This window comes from Vicugna pacos, chromosome 2, assembly GCF_048564905.1.
Source record: "Vicugna pacos chromosome 2, VicPac4, whole genome shotgun sequence".
Taxonomy (NCBI): domain Eukaryota; kingdom Metazoa; phylum Chordata; class Mammalia; order Artiodactyla; family Camelidae; genus Vicugna; species Vicugna pacos.
The window spans coordinates 103,448,469-103,474,350 of record NC_132988.1 but is presented as its reverse complement, the minus strand read 5'-3'; the positions used below and the strand labels follow the sequence as shown (position 1 = coordinate 103,474,350).

The following is a 25,882-nucleotide window of genomic DNA, read 5'->3' as shown; positions in this document are numbered from 1 at the left end:
AAACATTTTCTTTCATAATCATAACATTTCATATGTCAAATCTTCAAAAGAAAAGGGGTCTGTTAGCAACATACCATTTCCCGTTGCTAATTTATGCTGCATGAGAATTCCTGAAAGTACAGTATATACATATAGGACACTATTAACACATTCAGGCTTAGCAGAACAATGGCACTATTATTTTGTAGCTTGATTTCGTATGCATGTGTTTTCAGAATAATTTTTCTTCCAAAGAGCTTTTATCAATTAACAAATTAATTCCTGTCAAATTGAGGTCAAATTTTGCACGTAGCGTATATACGCTGAGAGAATGCAGATGGCAGTAAGAGTGTGTCAGTTCATTCAGAAGAAATCATTATCTTCTAAAGGAGTTAGAATGTCTCTATAGACAGGCTCTTGGTGTTTTATATCTTGACTCATGTTTAATGTTCACTGACAACATATATCTTTGAGTCATTTATTTCATAACTATCCAGTGGCCACTGTAGATTTCTTTTCCAGAAACCATTTATTCTCAATCAGCAAAGCACGAGTCTTCTGCACTGGGGGTTTCTGAGTGCACTGCAGCAGCAGTGCAGGGAACAGTAAGTGGTCTGGCTCCAGTAGCTGCTCTGCCTAAGATTCCACTACCCTGACCTGTCCCCTAGGCTCACCAAACATAAGCAGGCAAATCAACAGTTTATGTCCTAGGGGAGGGTAGAGCTCAGTGGTAAAGTGCATGCCTAGCATGCTGTGAGGTCCTGGGTTCAATCCCCAGTACCTCCACAAAAAAGATAAATAAACCTAACTACCCCCAAAAAGATTTAAAAAAAAAGTTTATGGTCTAGACCAGAGCCAAACCCAATCAGGCAGTAACCAACTGTCAATGACTGCACAAACCCAGGCACCCACTGGTTTATATATTGTCTCTGGCAGAGTTGAGTGGTTGCAATAGTGACTATAAAAACAAAGCCTAAAATATTTACTATCCAGCCTTTCACAGGAAAAACTGGCCAGCTCCTGGCACAGACCTCTGTGTATTTCTCAGCTCAGCTACCTCAAGTGTTATGACCATCAAGACAACTTAAATCCATTCTAGAGAAAGAGATACAGAAAAACACATTCCAAGAAGCTGACCACGTCATCGTCCGCTCCTATTGGGTGCAACCATCTAAAAGGAACTTTCTTTTTATTCTTACAGTGTCACCTTTATTTACAGCCTTTTATTCACGCTCCCCGAAACAAACCATCAGTTGGTCTCATGTAGCACATTACATTTTTCCGGGCAAAATGCGAGCCACTGATTTCTTTCCCTAATGAGCCTGCAAAATGAGGGGCTGGAGTTAGAGCCCCTCATCCAGTCCTTAATCTAGGATGGGGCAGAGTCTTTAAACCTTGCCTGCTGTCAGTCACCTGGGAGCACTGCACTAGCAAGGCTCATGCTATGGGCCTGATGCTCCTCAAGGTGCCCGGCAGCAGGGACATAGCTGGGATGGAGGTGGCTTCCTTGTACTGTAGACCCTGCTTGCTTGTCATGTGTTGATAGGAGCCCTTGGCTTACTGCCCCCACCCAATTCAACCCAATCTCTCCTAACATCTCCAGACCCCAACTTCCCATGGTCTTGGAACAAAGACAAAATACCTGTTTCTGGTATACATTTTTTTTTCAAAATCAAAATCTGTCCAGAGCCGTATCTACCCTTCCCATACCGGTCCTCCCACTCACGAAAAGCTTTTCATGCATGGGTGCAGGACTGTTCCTGCATTCAGCCAGAGAACACAGTGAGTAACTATGAACTGGAGAATGCAAGAAAGGTTTCCTTTCCATTGGATTCTGCTCATACTCTGAAGGCCAGGGAATAAAGCAGCCACAGGTGCAGACACTTTATAAAATTGTTCAGGAAGCCCTCATAAGCAGGACCACAACCATGTCCACCCACTTCTCTCTTGTACCTGATCTCCTTGCAGAGTGTGCTGGTCAAGGGGTGTCTTCGTGGCAATGTTGCTGTAGTAAGCATAGGACAGCTCCCAGTCCAGGGGGTAGTGATCAATGCCCTGGTAGTGTTTGTACCCAAGGTTCATCGAAGACAGCCTCTCACTGCCCTGGCCTCCAATCAAACTATACAACATGCCCTGTTGGGGAGAAATTGACAGTGTTCACAAGAGTGTAGAAAAGGGTCATAAAATCCTAAGGCTAAAAGGTCACCTGCTCCATCCCTCTATAGGTGCCTAGTCATTCCAGAAACACATTAAATGCACCTTCTAAAAAACACTTGCGAAAAGAAGCCACAGAAGTTTCCGCATGGTTTACAAATTTCCAGCTATTTGTCCTCCTCCATGTCTAACAGCTCAGAATTCCTTTGATCTTTTCTTAGTGCAAACAGCGGTCTCCCCTGTCTTATCTCACAGTGTCTCTTTATGTGTCTGCCAACTGTTCTAGGGATCCTGGTCCGCTTCAGCTACATCACCTACGGCCAGACAATCTGACTAGTGGGCCATGTCCAGCCTCATACTCTCAGAACATCAGGGCTGGGAAGTCTTTGGAGATCAACCGGTCCAACAACCTCATTTCAGAGTTGAAGTCTCATATCCTTGGCTTACCAGCCACTCTGTGGCAGAGACAAGGCTAGAATCTTCTGCACTCTTCCACCTTGGCGGGCATTACCTCAGGGACTCAGGAAAGCATGCCATCAGTTAACGAGCTTCTATGAGCCAGAGACATGCAAAAAGAAGGAACAGGGAACCACCTGGGAAGCAGGTCTGAGTCTCTTCTAATCCAGGGTGAACAACCGCGTGTACAAATACAGTACCTGAAAGTGGTCGGGGGCCATTTAGCAGCGCTTACAACAGCGTGATTCCAAATGTTAGAACGGTTGCATAATAAACTTGGGATCAACACCATGAAAGAAACTGTCCAGTATGACTTTTATTTTATTTATTTTATTTATTTTAATGGCAGAAGGCTGGATGTGACAATACTTGGCTTAGAGGTCCAAATTACGGCACTTAGCTAAAAAGTCATATGGGATAATGGACCCACAGCCAGAATAGTTACAAGAACTGGATAAGAGGCAGCTGTTCTTGAAGGACTGGGATGCTGGTAAGCCCTGCCCGGACTATTTCTTCGACAGTGTACCAATCATATCCCCACACCTGGGTCCTGAAAGGGATGAAGTGCCCTTTTTCACTCACCAAAAGCAGGAGATCCTGCACTTGACACAGCCCTAGGCTGTTTTTCTTGAGTGTAAAGATTTTAAAGGACTCCAGGGAGCATGAACACGTCCACGTCCACCAGGGGCATGAGAGCATTACTCTGCAAATATAACGCAGGTGACTGATGTTCCTGGAACCCGTGAAATACTCTACCTGCAGCTGATCCCGGGGTACATTTAATCCAGTTTCATAGAAGACTGCGAGGTAGTAGGATGCTTTATGGTACCCACAGCAGCTGGCATCCATCAGAAAGGGGACGACAGAGCTAATTTGGTGAAGACCATCAACACTGGAGAGTCTCTTAACAGCCTTCTCGAATATCCTCCCACCGATTTCTAATACAGATTCACTTTGGTTCCTTGGCACTGTAAATAACACAATTCACAGCACACATAATTAACTACCACGGAATCGACATGGCTTTAAGAAGAAGTGGGAAAAGCCAATTAAACTACCTGAGTTATTAATATGACTGGGCCTGCAGTGCCTTGATATATACCACCTTCCGGGGAGGTAAATCAAACCCTTGGGGGATGCCAGGATGTCATTCTGTAAATAGCTTTTCCTCCGGCACTAAATGACAGCCTAGTATCCAGGGGAAAAGGATGTGTCTTCTAGAGCTGAGAGAGCACCTCAAGAGAGTAATTTACTCAGTGTAACTCCCCACCAAATCAGGACCACTGAAACTGCAGAGACGTTTTTGTCCCCTCTAAGACTCTGAAGAAGAGTGTGTTTTGTCTCAGAAATAATTCCTAGGTGCTGCTCTAAAAAGTTGAGCACAAGAACCTTATTTTGAGATGCTTTCTTATCATTTTTTGCCTCCAGGTTTTCTTGAAGGTTTCTAAATACAATAAAAAGAATGAGTCAACTTTTATTGAGGGCTTATAAGATGCCCAATAGTGGGTTGGATGTCTTATGCAAATTATGTCATGGAATCCAAAACAATTTTATGAGGCAGGTGCTATTATTAGCGTCCTCATTTTTCAGATGAGGAGATTGAAGCCTGGAGAAGTCAACTAACTTGTCTAAAATTACAGAAGCTGGCAAGTGGCTGAGCCAAACTTAGAATCCAGTTTGGCAGGTCACAAAAGCCAGACTCCCACTCACTCTGCTACACCTACCTCCTGACTAACAGGCAACCAGCTGTCTTAATAAGTACCTTACCACCATGAGCAGAGATCTCTTTACCCAACCGCTTTAAGCTATATGATACTTCCTTTTACCTAATCCTTCCATAAACTGACAAACAAATTCAAATAATCAAGTCCTATGGCCCTACAGTGTGTTATAGTCTTTCAAAGTCTGTCTACATTATTCATCTCTATTGTTTATTAATTTAGTCAATGAATGTTTGCTCTTCTATTCTGTTCATCTATTAGATGCTGTGTTACAAAAGGCCATACAGAACTGCACAGGTATTATTTCTATTTAAAAAGATACGGGAAACTGATTCAAAACTAAAATTTTCTCTCCCTAAGAGTTATGTCCAACATTCTTCTTTGGTTTTCTTCATTCCATCTGAAATTACAATGTTACTAACAACTTGCAGGAGGCAACAGGAGACTTTATCAGCACTCCATCAAGGAATAAACAGAGACGAGTTTCCAATGGGGAAAACTCTCAATGGGAGGATTTGAGATTAGATTTAAGGGCAATTCCTTTGCAGAGGTGGATGCTAAACACAGAAGCCAGTGGGACCCACGGATGAAACTGTGAAACTCAAGCCATTATTTATGAGCTGGTGGCAATCCCTTTGGGCACATAGAGGGGCTGCCTGCCCCTGAGAGGGGGGCACATGTCTTCACTTGCTAAGCTGTGGAGAAGAAGCCCAGCCACCACGTCCAGCCAGAGCCAAGGCAGTCCCCTCTTCTGGCTCCGGGAAACCCTCACCCCACCTCTCTGGGTTTCTGAGAAGCAGCAGCTTGGATCTGCTTTTACTCTCCCCCATCCCAAGCAGCAGGTGCTGAAAAAAAGCCTCTTTACTAAGCAAATGGAGTTTGCTCCATTTTTTAAAATCCCTACAAAATTGCTGCACGATATAAAAAAAAGTCAAACAATGTAGATTTGTATAAAACAAAAACAGAAGCCCCTCTCTCCTAATCCTTCTTTAACAGTGAGGACAAAATGTTAAAAGCTTGGTGTATATGCTTCCAGACTTCTCCTTGGCATGGACAATATTCATTACACATCTGTCTGCCCATACACATACACATTTTCTTTCCAAAAAGCTCCCATAGATTCTGACCTGCAATTTTTTCCCTTATGAATATAATTTACTTTTTATTGAACTATAGTTAATTTACAATATTCTGTTAGTTTCACGTGTACAACAAAATGATTCTGAGATATATGTATATGTATACATATATGTTCTTTTTCCGATTCTTTTCCATTATAGGTTACTGCAAGATATTGAATATAGTTCCCTGTGCTGTACAGTAAATCCTTGTTGGTTATCTATCAACTTTCTTTTTTACATTAATCACATACCACAAATACCCATCCATGGCAGTCAGAGGCTCATTCTTTCTAAAGTTTCCATAGTATTGCATTCTATAGCAGTGATGTTTTCCCAATCAGTTTTCTATTTTTAGACTCAGGTTGCTTCCAGTGTTTTTGTTATAACCAACTACACAGCCATGAACATCCTTGAGCATTTCCCTCTGCTCGTTTGTTGGGATGGATCTGAATAATAACACCATTTCCCACCAGGAGTCTGGAGATCTCATTTTGGATTTTCCCTTTGCATAGTTGAGAGATGAAGTTCATCCTACCCAACACTTAGACAGGATAAGAACCTTCTCCCCTGGATTCAGTACGCCCTGCAGCACTCAGATGGAGTTGCAAAATAAAGCCCACTCCAATTTCTTCGTATGTTTACTTTTAAATGCATATTAATCTCAGATGCCCCTTTCTACACATTCTGAGCAAAGAGACATTAACATTTTATTAACAATTCATCGCAGCCTCACCTGCTCTGCCAAAGACATAACTAAGATGATCAGTTTTGCCTGAGTACCCACGGACATGGGCTTTGTGGGCTCAGAGGAGAGAAGAGACTCCAAACCAAATGAAGCTCCAAATGAAACACTTGCCCTGCTGACCTCTGGCACAGAACCCCAGAAATCATTAGCCGGAGTGCCTAGGTAGCTGGGACTGCTGGACGATATGGAGCAGCAGGGGAATCCTTACAAAGCTCACATCCTTAGCGTGTACACACACAAGACTGCAGAGTGAAACACAGGCAGGTTGAAAAGCCTGCATTATTTCTTTTACCCATTAAAATTCTTAACTCCCCTCAAACATTACCAATCAGTATTTTCTCTGCAAAAGAATCCAGACAATTTTCTGCACTAGTGAATATAATAATAAAATTATAATAATTCTAAAGGAAAACCACTCATTTTGCACATTCTTGAAAGTTCAAATTCCAAATGTGGCACAAAATCAAAGCTCTGATGCCACTGGTGATCTTGTAAAACTGGCAATTTAAAAATCAGTTTAACAAAACTGTTGATTTCACCCATCTGGTTTAGCATATGCATTTTTTTTCTAGTCGATCTGTAACTAAAAAACGTGCCTTGTTTATGGAGATTAATGATATACCAAAAAACAAACAAAGTAGAAGTAGGAGCCATTTTCCCATTTTTCTTTCTTCCTGTACCAGAAGCCAAGGAAACAAAAGGCACCACCACTGATCAACTCTCGCTATTTTCCAAGTAGCCCAGCAGTTTTTATTTTGCTGTTTTTTCTTTTTTTCAGCCATGCCATAAGGTCATTGTATGTGCGCTCTTCGTTAAGAGGCAAAAAGCAGAAAATGAGCAGGTAGTCACATACTGAGGAAGCCAGAGTCGAGTCTGATTGAGAATTCAGGAGGAGAAAGGCAGACTCTTTCCTTGGGAGGGGAACAGGACATCGATAGGAAAGTCATTTTTCGTTCCAAGCTTCCAAAAGGTGTAATGCAACCAGAGTAGAAGTTTGAAAGGCGGGACGTGGAATGAAAGGAGAAAATATCATTTAACCAGAAGAGGGAAGATCCTCACTAAGTTTCCTAGCCTAAAAAAGCAGGGCACATTCCTCATTTGCATTCTGACTCAGTGAGCCCTGCTGGGTTCCTGAGACCTCAAGAGGTGGCTTACTTCTCTCTCAGAAGTAAACTATTCACAGGGAACTATATTCAATACCTTGTAATAACTTTTAATGAAAAAGAATATGAAAATGAGTATATGTATGTACATGCATGACTGGGACATTGTGCTTTACACCAGAAATTGACACAGTGTAACTGACTGTACTTCAATAACAAAAAAGAAGTAAAATATTTGTACTTTTCTATACTGTGCAGGTTTTCTGGTTTTAAACACGTAATTTCTCTCCCTCCTTTCTCCACTCCCTCTCTCCTTCCCTTTCTCTTTCTCTCTCTCTCTGTATTTTTTTAAACTGTAATATTTGCTTTCTTAAATTAAGACAAAATGAGATAATAGTCCTTCAATGAAAAAGAGTAAACATAGCTACGAAAGGACACAGTATCCTGGCATTATTATATAACATCATTGTGTTTCTATCTTTTCCGTGCTCTGCATGCTAGTCTCCAAATAAACAGTGCAATTGTTGGCAAAAATAAGAGTTAGAAACAAGCTAGAATGACCTTAGTGCAGCCAGTCACCCCTCAGCACATCATGCAGAGGACCCCGGTCCCCTGCACTCAGCTCTCCGAGGCCCGGGGCAGGAGTCAGGCCGTGGTCCTGAAGAAGCAACGCAGATGGTCTCAGCCCTGGGAGTCCAGGCCTCAGACTTGGCCTCCTCCCGAGAACCATCTGCGGGCAGATCCCAGCCTTCCTGTAGCCACAGTCACCAGCTCCCGTGGGCTCAAAGAGGCCCAGCCCAGCATGAAAGGAAGAAGGGGAGTACTCAGTTCTGGCCTTGGGGCAGATGTCCGGTGGGGCGGGCTGGCCGGCTCACCTGTCTCGCTTACCTGGCCCTCCTGCCTTTGAGTCCCACATGCACCTGAGCCTTTGTGTTCTTGCTCACTCCTTCCTACCACTGCTGGCTCTCTGGCCAGAGCCCTGCCTGGCACTGCCATTCCTACAGCCTCTTCCCAGCTCAGTTCCCACCACCTCTCTTCCCAGATGCCAAAGCCCTGATCACAAGGTTTTGGAATTCAAAGGGTTCCGTTTTGACAAGAAAGGTGTGACAGGAGAGTAAAAGAAACAGCCAGCACACCTCTTAAGTGATGAAAAAGCTTGCATACTAAAAGACTCCCATCCTTGCAATAGAAAAAGCCCAAATGCTAATAGGGCAATTTCTATGCTCTGACAGGAGCCATTTTCCTAGGGAATTGGCAGTTCCCCAGGGAACAACAGAGAGGTCAACCCATCAGTGTGCTCCTCCTGAAGTCTCGAATGTGGGGTCTTGTGTTGGATGCCACCCAGAGCCTAGAGAGCAGTGAACTTCAGGACAGAGCAGCATGGGAGAATTCCTGGACCAAGCAAGGAAATCAGGATGCTGAGCCGAGGTTCTGGAATGCCACGGGGCAGGACGAGTGCGCTGCACATCTATGTGCACCACAGCCGGGTGCCCTGAGGAGGGCTACCGTCTTTAAAGCAAAGGCGTGCTGGCTCTGGATGGCGGGGAACAAGTCCTGTGACACTTCAGAGTGGGAACCACCAGTGGGGACAGCTGCATTTCACACTGGCTTGGCGCATCAGCTGTCAATATGTAAAAAGCCTCCCCCCTCCGCACACGCAGCCCTTGGCAGAGAGTCGTGTGTGGGCCGGTCCACACTTTTCATTACAGTGGTCCCAGGGCCCAGCGCAGGGCTTGGAGGCACTCAATGCATGGGTGCCAAGCTGGGTTTGCATGTCCCTTAGGGCTGTTTTACACCTGGCAACCTGTACACCTCAGCAACAAGGCTACAGACATATGAAAGCAAGAACCATGAGGGCTGAATTTTGGGAATTCTTTCGTGATGGGTGTGCAGAGACTGAGAAGGATTCTGGTCTGCTTTTGTTGATGAGAGAGGGTTGGTTGACAGCTTCCCGGATGACCTGGGAAAACAGGACTATTTTGTAAAGGTGTTTTCAGAGCCAGATGGCAGCTCCTGCGGAGGAGCAGGCTGAGGAAGTGTGTGAGAAAAGGCCAATAAGTCCGCAGACTCCATCAGCCTGGATTGGCGTCATGGCGTGGCCAGCGCAGACCTTGTATCTCCTGGAAGTCAAGTTCCTTGTTCTTTCAGTGGTTCACAGACACCCAAGAGATGCTTTTAGTACTTACAATGGGATCACGTATTCATTTGGAGTGTGTTCAGTGACTCAAGAATGCTTATTGAGGGTCTTCAAAAAAAACCCCTAGATCCTGTTGCTGTCTTTGAAGATGTCTAAGCCTCACTATGGGATCAGACAGGCAAATCAGTATTGTAATGCAGTAAGACCGGTCCTGTTAAAGGGAGACCTACAAGGTGGCAAGGAGAGCCTGGGAGATGGAGCCGACTGCCTGGGGGGACAGGAAGGATGATGCAAGGAGGAAGTAACTGAGCTTGGACTTGGAGGCTGCCCACAGGGCAGGCAAGCAGAGGAGCGTGGGAGAGTGAGGTGTGCTCTCTGAGGGGAGTGGCGCAGAAATGTGCAGTGAGGGTCACACGGAAGAAGGACTGATAACTAAGCAGCTAACAGATGCCCAGCACCACTGCAGACACGGTGCAAGAACAGGAAGTGTAAGGGGATATGCACACTTCTTGCACTACCCTCAACAAGCTCGACTGAGCAAGTGACAGACACATAGAGGATCAAAGAGCTACAACTCAAGGCAGACGAGATGAGCTCTATTCGAGCAACCCTATCTCTTATCTCTGCAGGGTACCTTTCTGTCCATGAAGCTCTTTCACAGATGCTGTCACTTCATGAAAGCATTATGTTCTTAATTCCTATGAAGCCAGACTTTCCCTAGTCTGTAAATTACAAACATAAATTACACTCCACACCCGTGAGGATGGCTACTATCAAAACCCCGGAAGGTAACAGGTGTTGGTGAGCACATGGAGAAGCGGGAACCGTTCCACACTGCTGACGGGAATGTAAGATGCTGCAGCCCCTATCGAGAACAGTACAATGGTTCCTTAAAAGATTAAACCCAGAACTACCAGATGGTCCAGCAAGTCGACCTCCGAGTATATATCCGAAAGAATTGAAAGCCAAGTCCTGAAGGGATACTTGCACACATGTTCAACACAGCACTATTCACAATAGCCAAGGGGGGAAGCAACCCAAGTGTCCACTAACAGATGAATGAATAAACACCATGCGGTAGATGCATCCAATGGAATATTATTCAGCCTTAAAAATGAAGAAGATTCTGTGCTCGCTTTGGCAGCACAGACACTAAAATTGGCACGAAACAGAGAAGATTAACGTGGCCCCTGCACAAGGATGACATACAAATGTGTGAAGCATTTTATATTAAAAAAAAAGATGAAGATTTTTGACGCAGGCTACAACATGGATAGACCTTGAGGACTTTATGCTAAGTGACATAAGCCAGTCACAGAAAGACAAATACTATATGGTTCCACTCATATGAGGCACCTTGCTCATCAGGTTCATAGAGACAGAAAGGAGAATGGTGGTTCCCAGGGCCTGGGGGTGGGAGCAGGATGGGGGTTTGTGGTTTAATGAGTGCAGAGTTTCAGTTTTGCAGGATGAGGAAGTTCTAGAGACCTGATTATGCAACAATGTGAACGTACTTAACTCTACTGACGGGCACACTTGAAAATGGTTACAGTGGGGAATTTTACATTATGTGTCTTTTACCACCGTTTCTTAATTTTTTTTTTAATTGAAGTATAGTCGATTTACAATGTTGTGCTCATTTCTGGTGTACAGCATAGTGATTCAATTATACATATACGTATATATTCATTTTTACATTCTTTTTCACTATAGGCTTTTGCAAGGTACTGGATATTGTTCCCTGCACTATCCTGTAGGAACTTGTTTCAGAAAACTTTTTTTAATTACAGGCCTTCAAAAGTGAGGGTGTGAATATTGGGCGATTCTTTTTTTGTAGTAGAAAAACAGAGCTCAGTCTTTTGGGAACAATGGAGGTGGTGGCCACTCCTGGTCTCACTGGGCTAGGATGCAGAGGACACTCCCACTGGTTGTTGAGAAAGCCCAGGCTTCTAGCTCTCCACCCCCTGAAACGCTCTCACAGCTCCTTTGAAGCGCACTGTTGGCTCGGAACGGGAGCAGTGATCCATCTAAAACCACACAGCGTGGGGAGAAAACACTGAAGCCTGACACACGCACGCGTAGCCACCTGGAAGTGGGATTGGCCAAATACGTGATGCGATGCAGCCAAGAAAACAGTGCCTCTGTGGCAAAGAAGCAGCGATCACAGGCCACTGTCTCACGCTGTCATATATGTATATTTTTTAATGCCTGCAAAAACTAATTCCACCAATTAATTCCCTTTGTGAGCACTATGGGACCTGACATTTTTCCTTGCACTGAGCCTAAGTAACTCTCATTCAAAACACAGCCCCATCTTTGTTCTCTCCTGCCTCACAGGGACCACTTAGTCAATACGTGTTTAGTGTGAATGACTGGAAGGTTGTGATGTGAGCGACTTAAGGAGCTGCTCACATAGTTAAATTCCTTATCTGTTACTGCGCCCACTCAGTTCCTACAGCAGACATTCCAAGCAGCCAGCATCTGATACTTGGGTCCGTTCTTGTAGCTCAGCTCAGATACGGGAAATGTAATACGATGAGGGTGTTCTAGGAAAGTCAGCAGGACCGAACAGCTCAGGCCAGCAGCAGAAAACATGATGCGGACATAGTTCCTATTGACTCGAGTGGCCCCAAGCCCTCCAAAGCCGCTAGACACTCGCGGCAAGATAAACTTGGAAGAAAAGGTATGTGAGGCACCAGGAATAGACGCACAGTCACACCCGTCTGACTACTACTCTTTTTATAGGAGACCAGAGTAAAGATATGTAAATAATGTAAACTTGTGAAGTTTTTTTTTTAATCTCAATTTACAAAACCAGATTTTCTGCATTTTTCTCAGGACTGTTAGAAATGGGGCACAACGTGTGACACCACTCTCTCTCCAGGGTTAGCCTCAGGATGCTATGGTAGCACCACGCACGGGCCGTGTGCCAGAGAGAGATGAACTGTAATGACGCGTGAGTGCCTTATCTCTGCAGAAGGTTCCCCAGTCCCTATGGATGGGACTGGTAGAATAGGGGCTGAAGGCAGAATGGGGGCCTGAGGTGGGCTCTGGAGATCTGCCTACCCTTCTTGCCCTCCCGCTCGGCCTGCTCCTGGGCCCCAGGAAATGGTAGGAGAGGAGGAAAGGAGGTGGCTGTGTGCCCAGAGACACAGGCCCCTCAAGGATACGTTTGCTGGCACTGATCTAAGCAGACTTGGCACCAGAAGGACTCAGCTGGCTGGCTGGGCACCAGCCGTGGGCCCCAAAGTGGCAAATCTGGCTTGGAGCCCCATCTCCCATCACGGATGGGGGCCCCCCCGGAAGTCAAACAGAGGGCGTTTCTGTGCTGCAGTGTGACAGCTCCAAGGCATTGCAGCCCAGGAAGCCTTCAGGTTTGAGGGCTCCTGATCTGGGTTTTTAATTAGCTCCCTTTCCAGGCTTCCACAGAGAATAAAATCCTTCTAAATTCTTATAAGCAAAACTTCTGAGCTATACAGATAACATGAAAACACTTTTTATCGAGAGTATTTGCTTTAAAAAGAATGTTTTGTGAGAATGATTCACCTCTGTTCCCAATCAGCAAAACTGTATTTAAATATATCAGAAATCTCATGAAACCAGTGCTGAGGTGGATGTGGTTTTAGCCCGTTTAGCCTACCCTTTCCAACATGCATCTCCTTCTTCTGTTCGCCTGTCTCAGGGGGCAGCCCCGCCACCACCCACAAAAACCCAAGAATTTTCTCTGCCGGGTAATAAGAATATAACACTTACACAGCAGTGATTCTTAACTGGAGGCGATTTGGCCTCCTTGGGGACACTTGGCAATGTCTGGAGACATTTTGGGTTGTCATACTTGAGAGGGGGAGCCATGGGTGGGTAGTGAGTGCTGCTGGCATTCAGTTACTAGCGACCAGAAGTGTAACTAAACATCCTATAATGCACAGGACAGACCTCTCACAATGACGAATTATCCAGTCTGAAATGCCAGTGGTGCCAAGGTTGAGAAAAGCTGCTTACATCGAATTTACTAAGTGCTGATACTCATCTAAGTATCAATTCATTTAATCCAACACTAGGAGAGAAGGACTATTATAACTTCCATTTTGCAGATGAGGAAACTGAGGCTCAGAGAAACGAGGTATCTTGCCTAAGATCACACAGCTAGTAAGGACTAAGTGAAAATCGGAACGAGGTCACCTGGCTTCAGAGGCTATGCTGTCCCCAACTCCACGTGGCCTCCCTCACCGGGATCCAGGCAGTCATGAAGTCCTTCAGAGCCAACCTCTTTACATCCCTGGGCTCCGTCTCCATCACTCTGTCCCATTCAAGCCTGCAGCCTCTCCTCCCTGGACCATGCAGTGGACCCCTGTGTCCGGCTCCACACCCCTCTAGTTCATCTCCCTCAACCTCCCACTGCTGCCAAGAGTGACCTCAAAACCCCAAATCTGATCATGCCTCTATCCGCTGCTTGAAACCCTTCAACAGGTCCCTGTCACCTACAAGGTAAAGCCAAAATTTTCCAGGATGGTGTCTGAGCTCGAGTCAGAATCGTCACTCTCCAGGCCCTTTCCTGCTTCGCAAACCCCTTGCACATCCTGAAAAATGCTGTGCTCTTCCCGGCTCTCTGCCTCTACTCTGCCTGGAATACCCACCCCCACCTTGCTTATCTGGCAAACACCAACTGACTCTTCAAGAATCAATCCTAGTGTCAACCTCCTCCAGGAAGCCTTCCCTGAATACCTTAGACTTCCAAGTCAAAGTTCCCACTCTCTTCTTTGGTGCCTTCGCCAATTACTCCCACAGCTTTTATTTTTTTAAAAAAATGCATTACCATTTTCTTTGCTTTCAAGTCTATCCCTCAAGGGCAGAAAACTTGTATTATTTTACTTATCTCTGAAGTCTAGCCAAGTAACCGAGCAGTCACCCAATAAATATCAAATGAACCAGAAGTGAAATATCTTGTATGGCTTGAATTCTTACAAGATGGGGTGAGGGTAAGACACTATCTGCAAAGAGAGTCTATCTTGTTGGACACTGCTGTTCTTAAGAAGTTCTTATTTGAAGCAGAAGTCAGTTTCTGTGTGGCCTTGACTCAAGGATCTGGTTGCATGCAGAACACAGGCTGCCGCTCACCGATCATTATCATCACCCTCCTTATCATTCCCTTCCCCAGGCAGAACATCTCCAGGGTCTCTCTTCCTAACAGACACTGTTTCACAATCCTTCATGGTCCTACAGTGTGTACTTAATTATTCAGCAAACCTAAATCACAATGGACTTAAGGAGAAGCTGGCCACATCTGGGATGTTTACGTAGATTCCTGAGATGCTGCTTAAAGTGAACTTCAAATCAGGGGTCTCAAGTTCACATGCCTGAGGGCCCAGGCACGTAAGAGCCATAAATGAAGTAGGCAGGCGGGGCTGTGGATGGACAGAACATGCCTATACCGACCATTCAACCTCTGGGATTTTGGCCATGTAGGAGTGTACGCCCAGTGTTGCCAGATCTTTGGATTTTTTGAGAAAAACTAGAAATTTGCATTTTCATATAAGCTTTTAGATACTGGTAACTCTTTTTTTTTTTTTTTAATTGACAATAATATGTATGCCAAAGCAACCACACTTGGGGGCCAGCTCTGGGTGCCAGCTGTTCATCTGTGGCCTTGGCTTTAAATGAAGAATTTCTCAAGTGATTCCTAAATTTAAGTTTTTGTATTTAGTGTCGGAAATGGGCACGGAGATACTGAGAGCCGTGGACATACAAGGGCAGAATTTAAATCTGAAATGAAGCTAGAGCACCAGGGTTAAAAATAACTTCGAAGTAAAAATCACCAAAGAGGGCGAGGAAAAGCAGAAATGCAGGGACCTTCCTTGCCAGGGGCCAAAGGCAAGGCGCAGACCTAATTACCTGTCACCAAGCCCATCTCCAGCAGGGCCCGGAGCAAGCTCTGGTGCTTGTCTTGCAGCTCCTTCTCCCAGGGGAAGGCTCTGCACGTCGAGGGCCTCCCGTACCTGAGTGTCAGGTCCAGGTAGGAATTCCGGAGGTCGCCTACAGGAAAGGGAAGCACAAGATACCATTCCCCTTAGGAGAGGGAGGGTCTCCCCTCCTTAAACCCCTTCCTCTTAGAGGAACTAGAAATCAGAGCTCAGACTTAACGTTACTGGATGTTGGTTTGAGTTCATCAGGGATTTAAAATTGGCTATGATGCCTCTGCCTTGAGGTCACAAATTCAAAGCCACGTCCAAGGGAAGTGTGCCAAAGCTGCTGATAGCTGTTGAATAATTCTACAGAATGAGCAGCTGGCCTCGGATGGGCCCCCAGGAGGCCAATATCTAGGCCATTTTGTTGGCAATGTGAATCGAGGAGCAAAGCACAGGGACCCCCAGGGAAGCCAGGCTATAGAAGATGTTAGGAAAGTCTTCCCAAAGCCACCAAACCGATCAGTATGCAAGACTGGCCTTCCGACTCTGGGTACCTCTCCTGAAAATTGCATCAGCTATCAAAATCAGTTTCTTTCCTGTTTGGGATATTACTATTCCTATATATCTCCCCCCTCTTCTGACAGCATCATATTTTCTGGATGATTCAGCGGTGAGAGTGGCAGCTGGGGGACCAGTATAGCCTATTCTTAAATTAAATTGCAGAAGTGCTGCCTTTCTTCACTGACCTACCACCAACTCTAATCACTTCCCAGGACTGTTTTATGTGAATCTTGTCGGGATGGGGTATATTCAAGACGTATCTATCCCTCCCTGGTCTGGGATGGGAAGTTCAGTTCTGGAGATGTTGAGACATTTAGGCAGGACAGAAATACTCAATTCGTTTTTGCTGAGATGGAAAAGGCCCCAGAGGAATTTCTCTTCCAGAAGGAACATATGTGAGTAACTCTAGAGCCACCATATCATGCAAGAAGATCTATAGCCAGAGACATTCATAAGTGCTAGATCCAAGCCGGAACATTGGAAGACAAGACGGGGTGAGTTTTGTAACAGACACACACTCCTGTATGAATGAAAGGCTGTCCGTGCAAATATGGGCAGATACGAAAGCAGTCAATTTGAAATTCATTCCTTCTGTTGAGAAATTACCAGTGTCTTCCAGAATGAGTCAATTTCAAGGATTAAAAAAAAAAAAACCCAGTCCCAAATAACAAAGTCATTGTTCAACATTTCTGAAAGCTAATATTCAGATATTAATGGTCCAAGACAAAAGTGCACTGATGAGGAAATACTTTTGATGATTAATTTATTTTCCAATTCATTTTTATTTTCTTAGACTGGCCTAAGATCCTATTACAGATGGGCATAATGCAATTTGAGGCTCAAAACACTCATTTATATTCTTAAACTAAATCACGGCTGGTTGAAGCCACGAGGCAGGTTTGGATTCTCGCTCGCTGTTGGTCTTATTGGAATTCAGGTGGAATGCAGATACCTTCATCTGCATCCATCTGGGGAGGTCACACTTGTCCTCACCGGTCAAGTCACATATGTTCTATTTTAACTCCCCTAAAAGAAGCCAGATGTGTTGCTACAAATGACCAGAGTCAAAAATTGCCCACCTGAAGTTCAATACTTACATGCTTCTTGTCTCCTGGTCCCCTGCTGTACCGTGGATGTGTACACAGACACTATTTCTTGAACCTCTGCACACCTTTCATAATATAAGTTGATTTGTTCAGCAAGTTGCTTTTCAAGGAGCGGATTGAAAATCTACAAGAGGGCAAGAAAACAGAATGAACAACTGTCAACAAACACCCATGGATACCTATGAGGCTATGTTCAGGTGGATTTCCTCCTCTCACTGATGTTACCAGGTGGTTATTTGTACACAGATCACCCACCCTGGATTCTCAAGAGAAGGGTGTTACTAGTAATTCAAGGATATGCAGGCTCAGATCTCTTCCCTCCAGCTTCTTTTTGTAGCCTCTTCCCTGCAGAGCTTCTTAAGTTGTCAGGATTTCCCAGAGACCAGGCCTTCATCCTTTTTTTTCCCCACCACTGCCTGCTGTCCCCAGAAAATGATAGTTATTTCCCCGGAGTTCCCAAAGAAATGCCAAGTCTACCGATGCTGCGTATGCTGCCTGGAAGCCCTCCTCCCCTTTTTTCTGCCTCAAAGGCTCCTACCTCAACCTCGAAGAGCCAAATCCCAGTCCATCACTTCAGGGCAGCCTCCTTAACAGCCCACCCCACCAGCACACATGTACGCAGGCAGACAGTGGCACCTCTGTACTCCCAAACACTGTGCTCGAGTCTGAATTAAAGCACATACCCCATTCTTTCGTGGGTTACCTGTTTGAGACCCAAACAGGGAGCCCCTCAAGAACAAAGGCCTTACCTCAACTCAATTTTCAGTGCAAGTTGTGACCCACTACAGGGTCGTGAAATTATTTCAGTGGATTGTAACCAACAGTGATTTTAATTTTTACAAAGCAGAACACAAAATATTAGAGTACACTGAACATAGCAAGGGCAGGTATGCTTGGTAAAACTTTTGTTTCAGTTTTGTGTTTTATATATATGTATGTGTGCATGTATATACGTGCGTATGTACGTGCATGTGTGTGTGTATGTGTGTATTTGTATATTTATATGTATGTACTGCTAGAAATGCTAGAAATAGATTTCTGGGAATCACCTCCAAAAAAACCTTTGAAAACCACCACTTTAATTCATCTGGATGCCTCAGCATCTCTCACAGAGCCTGGCACATAGTAGTTGCTCCTTAAGTACTTGCTGCACAAATGAATAAATGAATTTCATTTTTTTTCCTCTTACAGAGGTCTCTTAATAGGGGCTCCGAGATGACTCATGGGTGATACGGTGCCTCATTTTCTAAATGACTTTGCCGAGTAACTCCTGCTTTTCTCAGAAGAAACCCCACGAGTTCACGGGAATGAAACAATGCTCCTTTTTCCTGTATCTGGTGTTCTAACCAAGGCAAAAAAAGCAACTGCAGTGAAGTTTCTCTCTTGGGGCAGCCCTCCTCTACCTGCCAGCCCCGCCAGAGCTGGCCTGTAGACCTGGACGGTGCCACCTCATTTGTGGCTGGGTTTTGGATGTGCAAATTCAGTTCTGAACACAAAGCCCTTTGCGATCTCTACCACCGCAGCCAACCCACCAGTGGGAGCCGAAGGCCTGCATTTCTGGAGAGAGCAGTCAGCGGAACAAAGATGCTAATTTGCTGGAGTGTCTCCTCTTCTGATACTTTAAATAATAGCATATAAAAGAAGCTTTACCAAATAACTAAGATTCTCGCTTTTCATTAGCTTAATCACTGGATAGGCAACAGCCCGATAAAAATCTACTCTATAATTAAGCTACTAGTTATTAAAACAGAGGAAGTAAATGGTTTCCATTTTATGAGTACTAAATGAGCCAAACGTTCACACAAATCTATTATCACATTTGCTGGGGGAAAAGTCTCCATATTAATGATATTTGGTGACAGAGCCAATGCGAGGTCCAGCTAGGATGAATCTTTTGTTTGCAGAGGGCTGCAGGTCCCTGAGCCACATGCCCATCACCCACGAGCACCCGAGAGCTTCCCGGCCCCCTGGGCTCACCTGTGCCGGGTGCAGAGCGTGCAGACGGTAGTACCTCAAAGGTCCAAAAAACCCTTCAATGCCGGCCACATACCTGCTCCCTCCGATAATGAAGTACCCAGCGGTGTCATTATAATGGAAATCCTCCCGGAAACTAGAGAAGAACAAAGGATTAAGAGGGCTCTGGGTTTGAACCAAAGTTTTTTTAAAAGAGACTCTTTCATTGACACTCCTTGAATTAATACCCCCCAATTTCCACAAACCCCTCACTCTTGAGTTCTGAAAGATGAGACTAAGGTGCAGTCAGGCAGACTTGGGCTAGGATCCCAACTCTGCTGTTTACCAGCTGTGTGACCTTGGACCAGTTGCTTAACCTCTCTGAGTCTGAGTTTTCTCATTAGCAAAATGATAATTCCTCTCTTACTAGACTGGTAATAGGATTAAGTAGATGTAAAGGCTTAGAGCATCGAGCATAAGTACTCAATACTTGCTGGCTATTGATATTGGTGAAATTGTTTGGAATCATTGGAATTATTTGAAATTGCTCATCTTAATTGGAAGTATTTTATTCTAAAAGGGAAAAAAGAAAACTTGGTGAATGGACAGAAGATGGCTGTGGAGGAAAATAAAACACACCCTATTAGATAAGAACTGAGGTCAAATTCAGAGTTAGGAGAAGGAGGCCACAGCAGAGCCAAGGGGCTTGGCCAAAGACAAGAGGTCAGCACGGGTGATGTGTTGGAAGCCCGCTTTGTCCTGAAAGACTTGAAGGATCAGAAAGGAAAATGGAGGGGAAAGAAAAGTTGGCATGAATAAAATTCACGAGGTTGTTCCCTGTAGCATTGTTTACATTCACAAAAGAGTGGAAAACCCAGGGGTCTGTCAATGAGGACTGGTACCCACACGCATCCAATGGGCCCTGAACATGAGCTCTTTCACAACATAGCTTAAAAAAGGACAAAGGGCTCCATGTACTGAGCTGCAGAAAACTCTAAAATACATTATTAAGTGAAAAATTTAAAAAATGTAAGAGCAGAACAATGACTACACTTTTTATCCAAGAAAGAAGAGAATGAATTTTTTTTTTTGTATTTGAATTGAAAAATTCTGGAAGTATCTGTAAGAAAGTAATAAAAGTATTTTCCCCATGGTGTCGGGGTGGGGGTAGAGGGTGGAGTGGATGGGGACAGAGCTGGAAACAAGACATCTAACTGTATACCTTTTCACAGAGGTTTGATGTTTTAAACCTTGTGCATTTATTCCCTATTTAGATATTAAAATAGGAATGGGTGGACGAGGTACCATCAGAGCATATGTGAACAGCAGGGTTGGAGGAGGTCAAGACTGGCATCAAGTGAGGAGCCAGGCAAAAACAAATGAGCCAGGGAGCGCGGGGGACAGATGGAAGCAACAGGAAAGAACACAACAGGTCAGGCCTCAAGAGTGACGGGCCAGGTGACACAGACGGGGACAGAGCAGCTGCCAGTGGTCGGATCAGAGAAGCCAGGCAACCTGGGTTATCCCAGGAGAAAGGATGGATTGACTGTTAGCCAGAAACCCGACCCTTAGAGGGTGCTCCTGGCCAGAGGAAGACCAAAAGGTGAAGAAACGGGCACTCTGACAACATCAACCGATGGCAGCAAGAGGGAACACTTAGGGATTCGCTGTCTGCAGTGGCAACTAATGTGGAAAAGAAATGCTTTATCTCCTATGTTTCTTTTTCCAGAATCTCAGGCTTGAAGGGCCACGAGAAGATAATGACCTCCTCCCTTGTCTGCAGGAGGGACCACAAAGTTACGATTTCTGAGGGCTGTGAATTGACTCTATTTTTCAAGACCTGCGAAAGATTTGAACATTCCAGCTACCCCCACGAGGAAATAACCTGGCACTCGGTGGACACAAAGTGATGCTTCTGAGGCGGAAGTTCTAGTGACAGAACGCCACTTCACCAACTCACCAGCTCACCTGGGGGCCCATCCCTGCGACATGCTGGATGCTTGCCAGTTGGACGCAACTCTGGAGCCTTCGTCTTCTAATTTTTAAATGGAGACAATAATAGTACCCATCTACAGGGTTTGGGGGAGGACTAAGTAAGCTGATGTTTAAACAAAGCATTTAGAACACTGCCTGGCATACAGTAGACACCATATCTATTAACTCCTGTTATTATTATTAGTTATTATTATTAACCTAGTCCCCTCTTGGATTTTAGCTGTGATTTCTTGAGTTGGGTGCTTAGCAAGAGTAAGATGTGTTTGTTCCCAAACCTCTCTGTTGCCAATTGTTCAGTCACTGTAACCATACGCTTTAATTAAATCTTATGTAATCCAATAAAATACGGATGGAGAAGAAAGAGATGTTCATTCTATAAAAATTAAGTTGAATATTTTGGGTGGACTCAGCAAAGAATGGTAACTGAAAAACTGTTATGGAATTAAGACAGCTGGAAAAGGCTGGAAAAAGAAACTGAAGAAACCTAGGTGGATTGGGTAATTTCACAAATGCCTTTGCTTTCTTTTCATTTGGGAGAAATAGAAATTGGGTATCGCTTATGCAAGAAAGATCACAGGGAACTCCAATCAGCAGATTCAGACTCAAAGGCAAGGCCCTATCTGGAAAACAAATGAATGTACATTTCTGTTTTTTTAATTAAAATGTTTATGAAATCTTTTTTTATGGCTCTTTGCTTTAACTGAATTTTCAACTAATTAATCCATTACTTGTTCCTTCCGGTCCTAGACTGTGATTTTTTATCGTTGTTCTAATACAACTGATAGAGCTTCCCAGCTGGGCCTCCCTCTACATCGGTGCCTCCAGGTTCTTCTCCTCTAAAATTCTCAGTGGCTGCACCAAGACTGCAAGAGATTCCTTGTACTGTGCATTGTTTGATGGTTATCAGTTTCGAGGACATTAAAGCTGAGCTAGATGGTTCAAGAGCCCAAGCTGGTCCCCTTCTCAAGGCTCAGGCATGCTGGCAAACTATCTTTACTCTTACCTGACGTGGGAGAGTGCCCTGGTGCGTTACTGTGGAGGACCAGCAGTGGGAAAGAACTGCTTCCATCGTTAAATAGGCCTCGCTCAGAATTAGGGAACAGCTTTGGCTCGAGGGTTCTTTAGGGAAACTTAGAGCCTCAATTTAGCTGTCCCTCTCACCCCTTAAAGTAATTCTCATCTTAAGTGTCACTTCACCAGGGCCTGGTCTAAATTCGGGCCTCTTTGTTATCTTCTCAGGCCAACCTACATTTCCTTCCCTGCATTCACCTCAACTCATAACTTTAAATTTACTTGTGGATGTATTTGTATAAGATCTATCTTCCTTCCGCTAGATTTTTTAGCTCCATGAAGGCAGGGATTCTTGTTGCTCATCGTTTTATTCCCAGAGTCCTGCACTGTGTCAGGCACATGGTAAAGGTGTTGGATGAATGAGTATATACTGGATGGATGGATGGATGAATGCAACACACACTACACGGGTCTGCAGCTGTGATTGTAGCCTTTCATTGTGTGCAGCACTGCACCTCTGAGCACTTAATTATTCATCTTCCTACACCACCTTTGTGGGATAACAGCTGTCATTATGTTCACACTATAAGATCAAATAAAAAGAAGAATTAAGGGGCTTTCCTTGGAATACCTATAACCATCTGAAATATTTGATGTTTAGTGCACTGGCTTGGTCCACTCTGAAATCTCACTGCTGAACGAGAGTCCAAATATCTAACCAGGGAAAGCCCAGGTGGGCCCCATGTTAATTCTTCAGCTGTTCTACTGATGGAAGGGGTTCCAGGAGTACAGGATGGGCAGCTGAAGTGGTGGTGAGGGGCACTCTTGGGCCTGGGGACTACCAGCATTACCAGGCGAGGAATCACTGCAAAGCTTTCACTGGGATATCGAATTGGTATGTACCAGCAAGTCAGCTCTGATCTCTGGAATCTTACATGAGCATACTGATTCTGTCTTTACTTAAAATTTTGGGATTTTGTTCATCATGGATTCTTAACATTAATTTTGAGTTTTAAAAATATTGTATGAAATATTATTTATCATGACCCCTGTTATGAGTTGAATGGTACACTCCCCCCAAATTCATATGTTGAAGTCTGAACCCCTAGTACCTCAGAATGTAACATTATTTGGAAATAGGGTCACTGCAGATGGAATTAGCTAAGATGAGCTCAAACAGGGAGGGGGTGGAGGGATAAATTGGAGGTTCAGGATTTGCAGGTACTAACTATATATAACAGATAAACAAGGTTCTACCATATAGCACAGGGAACTATATTCAATTTCTTGTCGTAACCTATAATAAAAAAGAATATGAAAAGGAATACATATATGTACGACTGAAACATTATGCTGTATATCAGAAATTAACACATTATAAACCAACTATACTTCAATAAAAAAAAGTTATTTAAAAAATGATATCACACTGGAGTAGGATGGGTCCTTAATCCAATATGACTGGTGTCCTTATGAAAAGAGGACATTTGGACAAACACAGACACTTTCACACGGAAAACGCCATGTGAAGACGCGAGGTTACACTGCCACAAGCCAAGGAAGTGATCGATCAGAGGCTGGAGAGGGGCCTAAAGCAGATCCTTCCCCAGAGCCTTGGCAGGGTGCACGGCTCAGCTGACACCTTCATCTCGGGCGTCTAGCTTCTAACACCGCCATAAATTTCTGTTGTTTAAGCCAGTTTGTGGTACTACGTTCTGGCAGCCTTGGCAAGCTAATATAATTTCTGAGCTTTCCTGGAGCCTCCTTAAATTTTATGCGGAGGGCATATGTCTCGCTCACCTCACCAAGGTCCCAGCCCTCCATCCTGCTGTGATCCACTCCACTCCTGCCAGCACCTGCATTTCTGGGGTTTAAGAGGAAAGGAAGCCCTTACATAGAAAATGAAAAAGAGCCTATGAGATTCCATTGGTTGTCAAAAATGGCCTTAGTCGGGGTGTGTGTCAGGGGAGAAAGGGAACGATATTATTTTAGACTTCACCTTCTGAAGTCTCAACTTCTGGGGCAGAAGAGGGCACTGGAAGAGATTTCCAAAGGGGTCACACATCATCTGTTTCTCCAAAGCAAATTCCCAGGCCTTTCCTAAGCTCCAACTCTTCATCAAAGGCCTTATGGCCCCTGTTCTGTAACAACACTCATATCTACTGAATTCTTTCTGACCAGTCTAAATCCACCAGAGTTAAAGACTTCTGCTCTGTTCTTAGACTTCAGCCTCAATGCTTCAATACAGCTATCAAGTCACCCCTGACTTTCTTTTTGAAGGCTCAGGAATAACACTTCTTTAGCCTTTCTGGAAACTTTAATCTGGTCTATGTGCCCAGGGCCTAAAAGAAATTGTCTGACTTAAATGTAAACAGAAATGACAGGGGAAAAAATGTAGAGAATATGCCCCCCTTATACCCTGTCATCACCTCCTCTTGGCTTTCTTTTCTTTAAAATTTTCTTTTTAAAGAAAACTTGGATTGTGTGGGGACTCTGAGTGAATGGAGCCTGTTTGGAGAGACAGTTATCTGCTTGGCATAGTGAAATGATGAAAGGATGGAGGAATGGAGGCCCCCCTCTACCAACCAAAGTACCCAACAGTCCTGATACATTCTTCTAAATTATGCATATGAAACTGGTAATTATTGTTTCTGTTCTTTAGATTTTTTGGTAAGCATCTGATTATAGATAGATAGATTGATACAGATATAAATAGATATATATCTATGATAAAGTATACTGAGTTCCTAAAGCAAGCTGCTCCATGGTTCTGCCACTATAAAGCCGACTCACACAGGGATGTAGAAGCCAATTAAAAAATGATGACATGAAGGCAAGAGACCCAGTTCTCAGTTTCCGTAACTCTCGTAGAGAATCATTGTACAAGGATGAAAAGTTATAGCAACATCAATAGTTGCATTCATTTCAAATCTAGATTACAAACATAAATACGAAGGCAGTCTGCTTGTTCGTTTTATACTAAGCCATAGTTACCAACTCTTCTCCATAAGCAACATTAATCCTTTGATTTATTTTTCAGAATCCTTTGTAGAAGGTACTTTTCAAAGAAAATGAATTATACAGAGCCATGCAAGGAAGAATGTACAATGAGACCGGGAGAGAGAACTAGTTTCTCTTGCTTAGAAAAAAAGATTGTGGAAGAAATAGTTTGTGGACGTTTAAAAAAGAAAAAAACGTATAAAGGTTAGCTACAGGGCAGACTAGCTATCGTCCAGACTTAGAAAAGCTGAATAAGGAGGCGGGGGAACCACAGTGTGGGTATGAAGGTTCCCTAACCCTCATCCAGCAAAATTTTGAATCCAAAGAAAAATCACACTTACTTGATGGTCTGATTATGGTGGTTTTTCAAATCCTGTCCAGCGCTGGTGGTGACTACTATCTATGTGGGAGAGATACACAAGGATCAGTTATGTCTCAACACCCCACATCAGAAACACAGTCCTGGGTATCCATTATGCGTAAGTGTTCCTCCTGATCAGTTTCCACAAAAAATTAAATTAGCAGTTTTCTAGCCCTGTGTACATTTTTCTCCAAATGACTCGATGTGATAAAAAGATCTATAATGCAATTTCCCCACAGTGGGCTTCAGACACTTTCCAACTACAAGCCAAAGGTTCACTCACTGGGTGTATTCATGCCTGAAAGCTGGTTACATAGCAAAACAAGGAAATGTGTAAGACGCTGCAAGGAGTTTTTCAAATTTTACTCTGATTCCATGAGAGCCTTAGGGTGAAAAACAAGACTGGCGCTGAACGCTCTTCACGCACTGCTGTTTCCCGCCCTCTCTCCCTCCGCACTGAGATTCATCTCTGTCATTTCGATGGTGACAGTGTTTTCATCGCCGATGTTGTTAGCTGTCATGTATCCTTCTCGTGTCTGGGACTGCAACATGAAAGCCCCTGGGGTGAAGGGGCTC

The 25,882-nt window shown here is 44.2% G+C and overlaps 1 protein-coding gene and 1 non-coding gene across 2 annotated transcripts in view; one reads left to right on the top strand and one right to left on the bottom strand.

Annotated features, from left to right (window-relative positions):
- SEL1L3 (SEL1L family member 3) overlaps positions 1–25,882 on the bottom strand; it is a 98,108-nt gene that overhangs the window by 43,144 nt on the left and 29,082 nt on the right. The window contains exons 6-11 of the mRNA XM_072945547.1: positions 25,287–25,345; positions 18,964–19,096; positions 16,978–17,110; positions 15,306–15,446; positions 3,346–3,557; positions 1,933–2,112 (exon numbers count right to left, since the gene is read on the bottom strand). Coding sequence (XP_072801648.1) covers positions 1,933–2,112; positions 3,346–3,557; positions 15,306–15,446; positions 16,978–17,110; positions 18,964–19,096; positions 25,287–25,345 — 858 coding nt within the window. The remainder of the gene's footprint in view (positions 1–1,932; positions 2,113–3,345; positions 3,558–15,305; positions 15,447–16,977; positions 17,111–18,963; positions 19,097–25,286; positions 25,346–25,882) is intronic.
- Positions 10,545–10,651, top strand: LOC116276867 (U6 spliceosomal RNA). The gene has a single exon (XR_004186388.1). It is a non-coding gene; the product is annotated as a U6 spliceosomal RNA (small nuclear RNA).